The sequence below is a fragment of the Sciurus carolinensis genome, chromosome 11 (assembly GCF_902686445.1).
Source record: "Sciurus carolinensis chromosome 11, mSciCar1.2, whole genome shotgun sequence".
NCBI classification, from domain to species: Eukaryota; Metazoa; Chordata; class Mammalia; order Rodentia; family Sciuridae; genus Sciurus; species Sciurus carolinensis.
Window position 1 is genome coordinate 77,573,725 of NC_062223.1, and position 12,933 is coordinate 77,586,657.

General features: G+C 51.7%; 1 protein-coding gene across 6 annotated transcripts in view; it reads left to right on the plus strand.

Moving 5' to 3' along the window:
- The window catches only part of Slco2b1 (solute carrier organic anion transporter family member 2B1), a 50,475-nt gene that overhangs the window by 11,342 nt on the left and 26,200 nt on the right, over positions 1-12,933 (plus strand). For 5 of the 6 annotated variants that reach the window (XM_047516077.1, XM_047516082.1, XM_047516076.1 and 2 more), the window contains 6 exons: positions 1,783-1,913; positions 3,107-3,244; positions 4,785-4,947; positions 7,695-7,928; positions 8,183-8,281; positions 10,634-10,824. In XM_047516077.1, coding sequence (XP_047372033.1) covers positions 1,783-1,913; positions 3,107-3,244; positions 4,785-4,947; positions 7,695-7,928; positions 8,183-8,281; positions 10,634-10,824 — 956 coding nt within the window. The remainder of the gene's footprint in view (positions 1-1,782; positions 1,914-3,106; positions 3,245-4,784; positions 4,948-7,694; positions 7,929-8,182; positions 8,282-10,633; positions 10,825-12,933) is intronic. The other variant, XM_047516080.1, reaches the window with a different exon arrangement.

The following is a 12,933-nucleotide window of genomic DNA, read 5'->3' on the forward strand; positions in this document are numbered from 1 at the left end:
GAACCATCATAGATTTCTGGCAGGAGTGTAAAATGGTGCAGCCACTGTGGAAAACAGTTTGGTGGGTCCTCAAATTGTTAAACATAGAACTACCCTACAACCCAGCAATTGCACTCCCAGTTAAAGACCCAAGAGAACTGAAAATGTATGTCACCAAAAAATTGGTACATGAACACTTATAATCTCTGAAACAACCCAGATGTTCATCAGTTGATGAATGAATAAACTGATCTATGTACACAATGGAGTATTATTCAGTCATAAAAAGGAATGAAGCACTGATATAAGTTATAACATGGACAAACCTTGAAGACACTATGCTAAGTGAAAGAAGCCAGTCACAAAAGGCCGCATGTACAATTTCATTGTATTAAACATCAGAATAGGTAAATCCATAAGGACAGAAAGTGAGTTAGTGGTTGCTGGGTCTGTAGGTCAGGGAGAAATGGGGAGCAACTGCTGATGGTACGGGGTGGGGTTCTTACTGGAGTAATACAATGTTCTGGAATTAGATAGGGTCGTGGTTTTACAACTTCGTGAATATAGTAAAAATCATTGAATTGTGAACTTCTAAAGAGTGAATTTTATGATATGTGAATTAAATCTCAGTGTTTAAAAAGAGTCCTAGGGCTCCCAGGTACCTCATGGGAGGGGCACAAAACCTGGTTCTGGGCCTCAGTAACCCTCCCAAAGTTTGTCTTCCAAGGCTGGGGATGGAGTGGGAGGGAGTCCCTGGGGTCAGAGGTGTCTCCAGGTCAGTTTCCAGGTTCCAGAAGCCTGTTGAATAAGGGGAAGCTGCTGCCTGCTGTGAGAGGGACATGAAACAATGGAGGGCCTCCCGCAGGAAGTGGAGCCTGGGGAGGGGAGGAAGGCCAGGAGGCCTGGGCTGCCAGGAGAGGCAGGTGGTCTCCATCTAAATGGGCCGGCTGTCTCCCAAGACTGGACTTCCGGGCTCCCCATGAAGAGTCAAGTCAGGGGACCCTAGTGGGTGCCTCTGAGAGAGATCTGACTCCTCTCACTGTGGTGAGTGGGATACTGACATGGTTACCATAGTTACCGTGGGAGGAAAGCCAACTCTGCGCAATGGGGGCCAAGGAGCCAAGACAGCTCTGCCTTCTGAGTCATTGTCCCACTTGGGCCTCTGTTTGTCCAGAGGGAGTTAAATGGAATGAGCTTGGAGGGCCCTTTCTGCACTGACCAGCAGCAGGTTTGATGGCATGATCCAGGGAGTGGACTGGTTAGCCCTGACCACATAGAGGGTGGAGCCCTGTGGAAGGAGGTTGGTATCTGTTCCAAAATACACCCAAGGCTTTATTCCCTGACTCTGAGCCAAGCCTTGACCCCACACTTGACCCCAGATCCCTGGTCCTAGACTGAGCCAGACAGAGTCAGGCCCAGCCTGCAAGAAGACAGACCATCTCAGCTGGAAGCCCAAAGTGGCTGAGACCCCTGCGGTTCATCCTGCTACAGGGGCCCTTGCAGGGGCCAATGCCGGAGGGCCTGCTGTGTGCAGAACTCTGCACCTTCTCCTTAGAAGGGAGGGTTATGCTGGCAACAGTGAGGTGCGCACTAGGTGGGCCCCAGTGAGATCTGGCCAGCAACACATGACACTCACCCTCTCTTAGGAAGGTCCCTTCCAGCACTGTGGCCTGGGAGTCAGGAAGGCTGAGGGTGCCCTGGCTCTCAGATTCCCACCAATCACTACAGTCCCTCCCCGCTTGAAACTGAGGTCAGGGCCATTCTCTGGGATTTCATCTCGCCCCCTGGTTGTCTGTCCCACAGGGCCAGCAGGTGAGGGACCCCAGATGCCAGACAAGGACAGCAAGGCCACCATGGATGCAGAAGACACATCTGGAGGCAAAGCCAGCTCAGAGCCTCAGAACTTGAGGCCTCGTGTGTTTCACAGCATCAAGGTACCTCTCAGGCCAGGCGAGGCTGGTCCTCGAGCGCTGTGGAGCGGGCTGCGTGATGCCAGGCTGGTTTCCGCCTTCCTCTGTTTCCTCACCCGGAGGGCCCCTGGCTGTGAGGATCAAGGGGACGATCTCCGAAAGCCCTTTTTAGCTTGAAGTTGGGCTCATAGACAGTGGCCAGAACATGTTCTGTCCTTCCCGAGATGAAAGAGGGGCTGTCCTATGGACAGTGGGGGATAAGGATTGTCACCTCCTCTTTCCCTAGAGAGATGGAGAAGTGCCTGAGGATCCCGAACACCAGGGAGGCCTGGCTTCACGGGGGTGGCGTTGATCATCCAGCATCACTGGCATTGACGCCTACTGGGTGCCAGACCCTGTGCCAGGTGCTATCGTGCATGATTTTTTTCCCCTGGAATCCAGGGGTGCTCTACCACTGAGCTATGTCCTCTGGCCCTTTTAGTTTTTACTTTGAGATGGGTCTCACTAAGTTGCCCAGGTTGGCCTTGAACTTGCTATCCTCCTGCCTCAGCCTCCTGAGTAGCCAGGATTACAAGCGTGCACCACTGCATGTGGCCTGACGTGAATATATTAAGGTCTGACATAAATACTCGTTTTAAAAATCTTTGAAGCAAGTTTTCTTAGGAATTCTGCCAGTTGTTCAGCAGACCACAGGCAGTCTGGGAGGTTTGGGTGGAGTAGGGTTGGGCGGCCTCAGTATGAGTGGGTGGTCCCCAGGGTAGCTCTAGGGGAGAACTAGGTAACAGTGGGAGAGTTTGCTGGAGAAAGGGGCCGGGAGGGAGGTCCAGGTCAGTCTGAGTGGATCTCTGATGGTCAAGAGGGCCCCACCATGCCTGACCCTGTGAAGACTCCACTCTCTGGTAACCCCTAGACCCCAGGACAGCTTGTCTAGTTTTCAGGCCCATGCGAGACGCCTTGGGCTACTCCCATAACTAACAAACTACCCCGGCTCCTTCCACACCCTGACACATCCACTTTGGTCTCTGTCTCCCTTCTCTTGTCTTCTCTCTCCCTCCCTTTCTGCCCCCTATGTCTCTGACTCTGGTTCCCTCCTCCCTACCTCTTGCTCCTCTCCCGTCCTCCTTCTTCCTCTGTTCCATCCCTCTGTTCCCTGCGACCTCCCATCCTCACTGCCTCCGGGTTCCTCCACCCACGGCCCCTCTGGGTTCCTCCTACAGTTCTTCGTCCTGTGCCACAGCCTGCTGCAGCTCGCCCAGCTCATGATCTCCGGCTACCTCAAGAGCTCCATCTCCACGGTGGAGAAGCGCTTCGGCCTCTCCAGCCAGACCTCGGGGCTGCTGGCCGCCTTCAATGAGGTATCGGCCCTGGCCCAGCCACAGAGGTGGACCCCAAAGGAGGCTTGCGCCCCAGCTTCCACCAACCTCCTCTCTCACTCCCCTTTCCTTCCCAGTCCCAGGGCTGCCCCCAACACTGCCCTCCCTGAAAACCTCCATCGCTTTCTCCTCCCACGGTGTCCTGGCCCAGAAACCGGCCAGCATAGGCTTAGGGTGGAGACAGCAGACCCCTCCTGCCCCCAACTGTCACGTTTGCAGATATCTTCTAAGACCCTGCGGCCTTGCCCTTGGGAGCACTTGGCTGGAGGGCGCCAGACATTTTAGAGCTGTGCAGGGTCCCCAACCCTTCCACTCTCCCTTTGTCTACTTTTTCAGACACCTAGCTATTGGCTGTCCCAGGAAGGAATTAGAGAAAGTCACTTCTGTCTCCAGAGAGGCTTTAATTACATCCAGGGCACTCTCCGACCTTGGAGTGTGGCGGGGTGAGGTCTGGGAGGAGTGACTGTCCTCAGAGTAGTCCTGGGAGCACAGGCCCTGCCTGCAGCCCACAGCCAGACAGGGAGGAGAGGATGCTGCTGGGTGGATTAGGAGATCAGATTCCAGCTGTGCTCTGCCCTCCCACCCCAACAGATGTTTCACCCTCAGAGAAGGAATCAGCCTCTCTCTGCCCCTCCCCTGCAGATTTCTGTGAAATTCCCTCCCCTCAGGTAGTGTGTCACATTCCTCCCGACCTAACGCCTTCCAGCTGCAGTGTCCCAGAATGCGCCTCGGCAACCCACCTCCAAATCTCAGAAGGGAAAGGCAGTTCATCTAAAATGGAGAATGACAGTCCGTCTCAGGGCCAGTTCCTCCAACAGCCTGTGTTGATGTGGCCCTCCTCTCCCCCCGAGGACCCTGGAGCTTGCCCACAGTCACCAGCCAGGAAGTAGCGTAGCAAAGGCACCCCCTGCCCTGCAAACTCACAAATCCACTCTAAAAAAATGTTTATATATTTATTTATGCAGTACTGGGGATGGAACAAAGGGGGTGTCTTACCACTGAGGTACATCCCCAGCCCTTTTCATTTTTATTTTGAGACAGGGTCTTGTTAAGTTGCCCATGCTGGCTTCAAATTGGTAACCCTCCTGAGTTACTGGGATTACAATTGTGAGCCAGCAGACCCGGCCACAAGGCCCCTCTAGCACGGCACCCGAGGATTGTGATTTTAAGGCTTGAAATTCCAAGCCTCAATCCTTTGGCTTCAGACTTTCTCTATTGAGTCTCTCATTCATGAAGTCCCTGAAGCTCAAAATCTTTTTTTCTCCACTGCCCATCCTCCTCCATGTTCCTAAGTGAAATTGATCTAGCTTTGTCCTCATTTCTCTTCTCTAAAGGGGAGTGAGATCCTTGCTAGGAGGACCCAGAATCTGTATTTATAAGAGAGATCAAAATAATGCTTATTCCTCCAGCCAATCCATTACACAGATGGGAACACTGAGGTTGGCAATAAGAAAGAAGATGGAGCAGGCCCTTGGCTCTGGGTCTCTGCTCCGCTTTAATGGGTCACCTCATCCCTTTGCAGGTGGGGAACACAGCCTTGATTGTGTTTGTGAGCTATTTCGGCAGCCGAGTGCACCGGCCCCGTATGATTGGCTGTGGGGCTGTCCTGGTGACCCTGGCAGGCCTGCTCATGACTCTCCCACACTTCATCTCGGAGCCATACCGCTACGACCACAGCAGTCCTGGTAAGAGCCAGAGGGACGGGCGGTAGACCAACCTGAAGCACGATGGTCCCGTGCACTGGGGCCCGTCCGCAGGCCCACATTAGGCGAGAGGGGTCCCCGCTTCCCAGGATACTCCCCTGTCCTCTTCATCCACCCCCACTGTCTCCCCAAGTCCAGCCCAGGTGGGTGTCCCTGGCAGGCCTGGGGAGGGGAGCAAGGGGCAGCCCCAGAGCAAAGGGGAGGGCTGGTTCACATGCCACTGCAGCTTATTTGAGGTAGGGACCGATTTACAATGCCACCTACTGTAGGGCCTGGCATGTGGTCGATCCTCAGAAATACCTGTAGGAGGACAGCAGCATCGCACACCCCCTCCTCCGCAAGGGACACCGACCTAAGCACTTTCTGTGCATTGGGGCATTTAATCCTCACAAACAGCCAAGACAGTGGTGAAGAAAGAAGGAAAGAGTGAGAGAACAAATCAGAAAATGAAAGAATTTTAGTCAGGAATAGTGACACCTTGTTCAGTCCAGTGGGATTTTGTTACGGGCCTACTTGACAGACAGACACCTGTCCCTTAGAGAAAGACCCAAGCAGCTGAGCATTTGCTCCGTTCCTTCCCGCTCTCCTGTTCACTACCTGCTCATCCATCCATCCATCGATCCACCCATCCACCTACTGTTCACCCACCCACCCACTCATCTACTCACCCATTCATCCCTCCACCTACTCACCTACCCACCCGTCCAACCAAAAGTTCATGTAATAAAACTTTAATGCTGCTGTCAGGGGACTCGGTCTTTGCCCTCAGGGAGTGCCAGTCTGGGGAAGAAACAGACATATACAAAGCCCAGTGTGTCGTCTGTGTGCGGAGAGAAGCACAGGGATGTGAGGAGCCCAGGTGGGGAGCCTGCCCTGGCCTGCCATCAGGAAGGTTCCCCAGGCAGGAGAGCATCAGAGCACATCCTTCTGCCCTCGCCTTCCTGGCAGCCCCCACCTCTGGAGGAGCTAAGACCAGGGATGAGAAGATGAAGCCCACACGCCCCAGTTCAGTGCAGGCTGGAGGAAGCGTGCGCGATTCTGCTACAAGGTCTAGAGCCCAGCACCTTAGGAGAAGTGGGAGGGAGCCATTAGAAGCCTGGGTTGAGGAAGGACATTCCCAGCTGGAGGAGCTGGCAGGAGAAGGGAGGTGGCTGCACTGGAGAAAAGGTGGGCATCGCAGGTGGCGGGTGGGACGTGGGCAGGGCCAGAGAAGTGGGAGTAAGTGCCGTGAAGGATGCTGGGTGGTTATCTAGGCCTGAGGGACAGTTAAAATAGGACTTCTTGGAATGCTGAAAAACAATACTCCATGCATTTCTTTGCCCAGAATTCCCACTCGAACACAGCTTTTCCGTGCAGTGTCTCACATGTCCTTCTTCATCCTCAACCCCATGCCAAGCCCTCCTCCCTTCCAGACCTCAGGCTTCATCGGCTGAACGAGTGGGCGGGACTCCGTGATCCCCGAGCGCTCTTCCTGTGGGGCGCTCCTGGATCCACCTCCACCACCTGGATCCTCCATTCACTTCTAGTATTCATGTAGCTCGATTATGTGGCAGGCCATCTGTGAGCCACTGGAGACTCGCGGGTGGGAAAGGCAGATGCGATCTTTAAAACAACCATCATTATCTAATGTCCAGTAGATCCGGGACAGGGGCACCACTCACCAGTTCATGTCGAACCAGAGAGGCAGATGTCATCATTACTTTTTCACCAGTAAGACACTGAGGTTCAGAGAGAAGCTTCCCCGGACACAGCTAGTCAGCTGTGTCTAGAGCCCTGCTCAGAACTTCTGACTTATTCTGCTTCTGAGTTGCTCATCTCTAGAGAATGTCAGTTCTAGGAGATCCATTTCAGAGGTGAGGATCCGAGGGCTCTCATCCAAGTCATACAGCAAGACCTGGGCAGCCGCTGTTAGAGGCTAAATCCATGGCTCTTTCCAGTTTGAGGGAGTGGCCCTTGGAGCCCTGGATCCCACGAAGGGAAGGCTGCAGAGAGGCGGCCATGTCTGTATCCACATTTGGGATAATAATAGTGTGAAGATCTCTTCAAGTTTGCTCACCAAATATTGGTGAGCTACAGGGAACAGGCATCTGGTACTAAATTAAGAACTTGTCCTTTCCTGCACTCTGCATCTGTGTCCTGAGCTGACAGTGCTCCCTCCCCAGAATGAGTGACAAGGGCATCAGGGCCTTCCACGGTCCAGCTCCAGTCTCCCTTCCCTGCCTGGCCCTACAGAAGCCCTGATCTGGCCCCTCACACTTTATGATCCAGCTGTTCTGAACTTCTCATTCTACTGACATGGAGCCCTCACGTGGTTCTGGGGTTTGCTTGTACTGTGACCTCTCCCGGGAACACCGTCCTTCCCTCTTGCTGGAAAATTCTGTTTGTTTGTTCTTCTGCATTCCATTCAAACTCTGCCTCTTTTTGACCTCTTCACCCCACCGCTGCATGGTTCTTCCAGATGCCTCTGCTCACAAAGGTGACACAGGGCAGTTTGAGGTCAGGGACTCTCAAGCCAGAGCACCAGGGTTCCAGTCCTGCCTCAGTCGCTTGCTGGTAGCTGCTGAGTTTCAGTTTCCTTTTGTGTGAAATGGGGTACTGAGAGCACCTGCACCCTAGGTTTTCCGGGGGATCAAATGATTGGTATACACAGTGCTTAGAATAGCACTTTGTGAAAGTCTGGTAAGTGCTATCGTCTTAGCTGTGATAACATTTTTATTATCATCTCTCAGAGGATATGTCACAGGACTTCGAGGCTTCCCTGTGCCTGCCTACGACCTCAGCCCCGCCTCCCACTCCCTCCAACGGCAGCTGCTCCAGCTACACGGAGGCCCGGCACCTCACGGTAGTGGGGATCATGTTTGCAGCTCAGACCCTGCTTGGTGTGGGTGGTGTGCCCATTCAGCCCTTCGGCATCTCCTACATCGATGACTTTGCCCACCACAGCAACTCACCCCTCTACCTTGGTGAGGACGGGCCCACCCCTTGGCTCTGAGGGTCAGGCCAGCACCAGGTAGAAGGAAGAGAGGCCCGGGGTGGGAGCTGGGCTTTGGGTCCCTGACTGCCATCCCATCAGGTCGGTAAAGGTCCAGAGAAGCCCTAGAGAGCCTCCCAGCTCCAGAGTGGGCGTGGGCTCTTCTTGATTACTGAAAGCTAGGCAGGCCCCACCCGCTGAGGAAAGCCAAGGTCAGAAGATCCTAACGGAGGCTTTGTATTGCAGGGATCCTCTTTGCAGTGACCATGATGGGGCCAGGCATGGCCTATGGGCTGGGCAGCCTTATGCTGCGCCTTTATGTGGACATTGACCGGATGCCAGAAGGTGAGCCTCAGGGGTGAACATTTGTCCCCAGGAGTACACAGATGCTAGCTCACTGACTGCCAGTTGCATAGATGCTGAGTCAGGGGACCTAAGTTCAAACCCAGCCACACCACTGACCTATTTCCCCCTCTGAGCTTCTGCTTCCTCGTCCTGGGAATAGCCTTCGTCCTATCTCCCAAGGCTGCAACCAGAATCCAGTGAGGGAGAGAAGGTAAACTGTAAAGTGCCGTCTAATGAGGAGCTGTGCTTGCTGTCACAAGCCTTTGCCTTGTTGCCTGCCCACCCACCTCCAGGCTCCCAGCCTGGCTCGCCACACCGCGGGCAGGCAGAAGGATGTGCTCTCAGCCTGTGGGGAGCTCCTGTCTTCAGTGGGGTACAAGTGTCAGGCAGAACAGAGAGGATATCGATACACTGGGAAGAACTTAGAGCAGGACTCGGTGACACATGTGTCCACCTTGGGTCTCTCCAGAGGGGACATTACTGGGGGACCTCAAGGAACCATCTAGCTCTGACCACCTCAGAGTCTGGGAAACTGCTAGGGGCACCATTTGGGAAGCTGTGGTCTTTGATCCAGCTAGAGGTCAGAGTAGGCCAAGGATTGGGGCTCAAGCCTGGTTGAAGGTGGCTAGCGAAGGAGTGTTGGGGTTGCCATAGCTCTGGAGCCCTGGGGCAGGGAGGGGACAGAAGGGTATTCCTGTCAGATCATGTCACCGTGGCATCTCATGTACCTGCTTGTCACACCAAGCAGCTGTGAGCCTCAGGTTGGTCTTCTGCCTACTGCTACTCAGAAGTTCTTTACCTCACCTGGAGACTTTCCAACAGGTCCTAGAAGCCCTGGGTACATGTGCATGGCTGGCTGGAGTTATTCCAGCTCTTGCCTGTGGGTACTTCAGCGAGGACTGGTCTGGGGATCTCTGTACAGCAGTCATTAGGGACAGCCCTGTGCTGCTTCTCTTTCTTCTAGAATGTTGGCCTCAGAGTCAGACTGGGTTCTGGTTGCAACTTCTCTCCTCCCTGGGAGTCAGGGGTTGCCTAAGTTTGCCAGACACACCTCTGCTCTGGAGCAAGAGGATATGTTTTCTAACAGTATTGACGTTCATTCTGGAAGATGAGGCAGCTCCACCAGCCGCTGATGCATTTCTGTGGACTGACAGGCCACTTCCCGAGTCCCTGTTTCTTTCTGGGGGACTTCATAGGGTGGGCGGATTTAGCCCACTGCAGGCATAGACTGGCACTGTGAGCGGGGGAGTGGGAGCCGTGCGTGTGAACGTCCTCAGCCTGGCACAGAGGCAAGGCAGATAACAAGTGAGGAACAAATCAAGTCCTGTGAATGCAAAAGCCACATCTCTCCCAGACTGCAGATCATTTTGCTGGGTGCCAACCGTGTACCCTGGCCCCTGCCCAGGAGTGGCTCAGGGTGAAGCACCTGGGGAAACAGTTGCATAACTGGTGGTTGCTGTTGTCTGCATTTGCAATTTTATAGAGTATCTGCAGATGCGGTGGATATTGAAGGGGGATGTCCCCAACTCAGCCTCGGGTTTAAGAAGTTGCAGGGCAGATTTGTGCACTGCAGCCAGCAGGTACAAGGGGGATAATCCAATCCTAATTAAGCCTGGTTGGGAATCAAAATCATCCGGGGAATTTGTTAAAGGTATATATTCCTTGGTCACCTTCCAACTCCCCACCCCACCTCTTGGTCTTCAAGGCTGCTGTTTTGACAAGCAGCCTTGGCAATTTCATCTTTATACAGGCCTGAGAACCACAATGGCCGTTCCGGCCATTATTTAATATATGAATAATCACAAAAGTAGTAATAATGGGAAGAGAAGGAAGGAGAGAAGGAGCAAATACCTATATAATAGCTACTTTTCTAAGTACATGTATTTTTGGTAGATTTTTAAAGATTTAATTAAATTTCTCTTTTAGTTTTACATGTATTAGTTTACATAATTCTCATAACAACCCTATGATGCAAAACAAAAAAGTTATTATCCCCAGCACTCCCCCAAAAAACTACTAATATCTGTATGTCATGGAGGAAGGAACTGAGGCACAAAGAGGTTAAGTAGCTTGCCCAAGGTTATAAGTTAAAGATGGAATCCGGACCCAGTAGTTTATTTCCAAAGTCCACGACCTTGACCACTACACAGAAGAAGTGATGCAACTAAGGGCTAGAAAGGGTCAGGGACTTGCCCAAGGTCACATAGGACATAATGGCAGAATCAAGATCAGAGGGCAGGTCTCCTGACTCCAAGCTGGGGCTGACTTATGTCTCAAAGGGCAGACCCAGGGCCTTGACCTAGATGTGACAGACTAACCCGACCCTACTGTCCCCATGGTCTTCTCTTACAGGTGGTATCAGCCTGACCTCAAAGGACCCCCGATGGGTCGGTGCCTGGTGGCTGGGCTTCCTTATCTCGGCTGGCATGGTGGCACTGGCCGCCAGTCCCTACTTCTTCTTCCCCAGGGAGATGCCCAAAGAGAAGCATGAACTTAGCTTCCGAAGAAAGGTCTTGGCAGGTGCAACCTCACCTGTCAGCAAGGTAAGTCCCCCATGTCCCTGTCCCAGCCCAGGCTCCAGCCCCCACCTATGTGTCTTCCTCTGTAGCATGAATGACATCCCTTTGGGGCCTTATGCATCAAGCTTACCAAGTTTGTTTCTGTCTGGGTGCCTCCCCAGCCCCCACAGGGAAGGCTATCAGCTTCTTCCATGGCTGAGGAGCTCTAGGGTCTGAGCTAGAAGTGACTTCCTCAGAATTCAAGCCAGTAAGGGAGCACTGTGTTGAGAGGCCAGGCTTGCCTGAGTCCAGGCCCTTTGGTGCTCGTCACTGAGTTTGTGTAAATTCTGAATGTGCCATAGGAAGGCTAAGGCCTGGAGGGTGCAGAGGATGCGTCTGGAAGAATTTCCTGGAAGAGGAGGGATCTGAGCTGTATGTGCAAGGATGTGTGGAAACACAGAGAGGAGAGGGGCAGCCACTTAGGTGGGGGAATGGCCTGGGCAGAGACTTTGGCTACAGAAGTGAACCTGACCCTTTTGCAGACAGTGAAGGGGACAAATGTGTACTGAGTGCCTCTTCTGGGCCAAGATCCAGACTGGACACTGGAGATCAGTACTTGGTCTCTACCCTTAAAGTGGGCATAATCTTGCAAGGCCGTAGACTCCTGGGTGAGGACCAGCAGTGGAAAGGATGTGCAGGGACATCCGCCAACTCTTCTGCAGCTCTCAGAGCAGGTGGGCTCCTTAAAGGAGGACACTGAGGACTAACCAGCCAGAGGGATTTACCTAAGGTCACAAAGCTGGCCCAGAGGCAGGACACTGTGAATCTATTACATAGGCAGGAGAGATGATTCTAAGCCAGGGGACTCCAAGTTTTCCAGGAACTCACAAAAACACAAGACCTGAAAAACAATAGGCTGACTCCAAATGAAAAAGGAAATGACAAAAGGAGGAGGAGGAGAAAGAAATACTTTTTTCTCTTCTTTGCAGTTCTGGATTTCTTTGTAGTACATATTAGGCCAGCACTCTACCACTGACCTGCATCCCCAGCCCTTTTTATTTTATTTTATTTTATTTATTTATTTATTTATTTATTTTTAGTCCTGGGGAATGAACTAAGGGGACTTTACCACTATGCTAAACCCCAGCCCTTTTTATTTTACTTTGAGACAGGGTCTCAGTTGTCTAAGGTGACCTTGAAATTGCAATCCTCCTGCCTCAGCCTCCTGAGTTACTGGGATTACAAGAATATGTCACCATTCCCAGTGAAAGAAATGCTTTTCAAAAGTTTAATTTTATGTCACTAATGTTAACTTCATTAATTTTCTTTAACTATCACACACATCATTATATTCTGAAAATTTATGTAATAGATTTCCTCTTTTCACAAGTATGGAAAGCAGTTGTTGAAAAACCACAGTCATCTCTAGTAATAAGAGAAATGCAAATCAAAACTATCCTAAGATTTCATCTCACCCCAATTAGAATGGCTATTATAAAAAATACAAGCAACAATAGGTGTTGGTGAGGCTATGGGGAAAAAGGTAACTCATATATTACTGGTGGGATTACAAATTGGTGCAGCCACTCTGGAAAGCAGTATGGAGATTCCTTAGGAAACTTGGAATGGAACCACCATTTGACCTGGTATCCCACTCCTTGGTCTATACCCAAAGGACTTAAAATCAGCATACTACAGAGATACAGCCACATCAATGTTTATAGCAGCTTAATTCACAATAGCTAGATTGTGGAACCAACCTAGATGTCCTTCAGTTGATGAATGGATAAAGAAACTGTGGTATACATACACAATGGAATATTACTCAGCTACAATTATGGCATTTGCAGGTAAATGGATGGAACTGGAAAATGTCATGCTAAGTAAAAAAGCCAATCCCCAAAAACCAAAGACCAAATGTTTTCTCTGATCAGTGGATGATAATACATGATGGGGGGCAGGGGTAAGGGAAGATAGGATTGTGTAGAGGGAAATGAGGGGTGGCGAGGGGGCAAGGGGAAGGAACGATAATAGAATGAGACAAACACCATTACCCTATGTACAAATGGTGTGACTCTACATCATGTGTGACTAGAGAAATGAAAAGTTGTACCCCATTTGTGTACAAAGAATCAAAAAGAAAAAAGAAAAAAA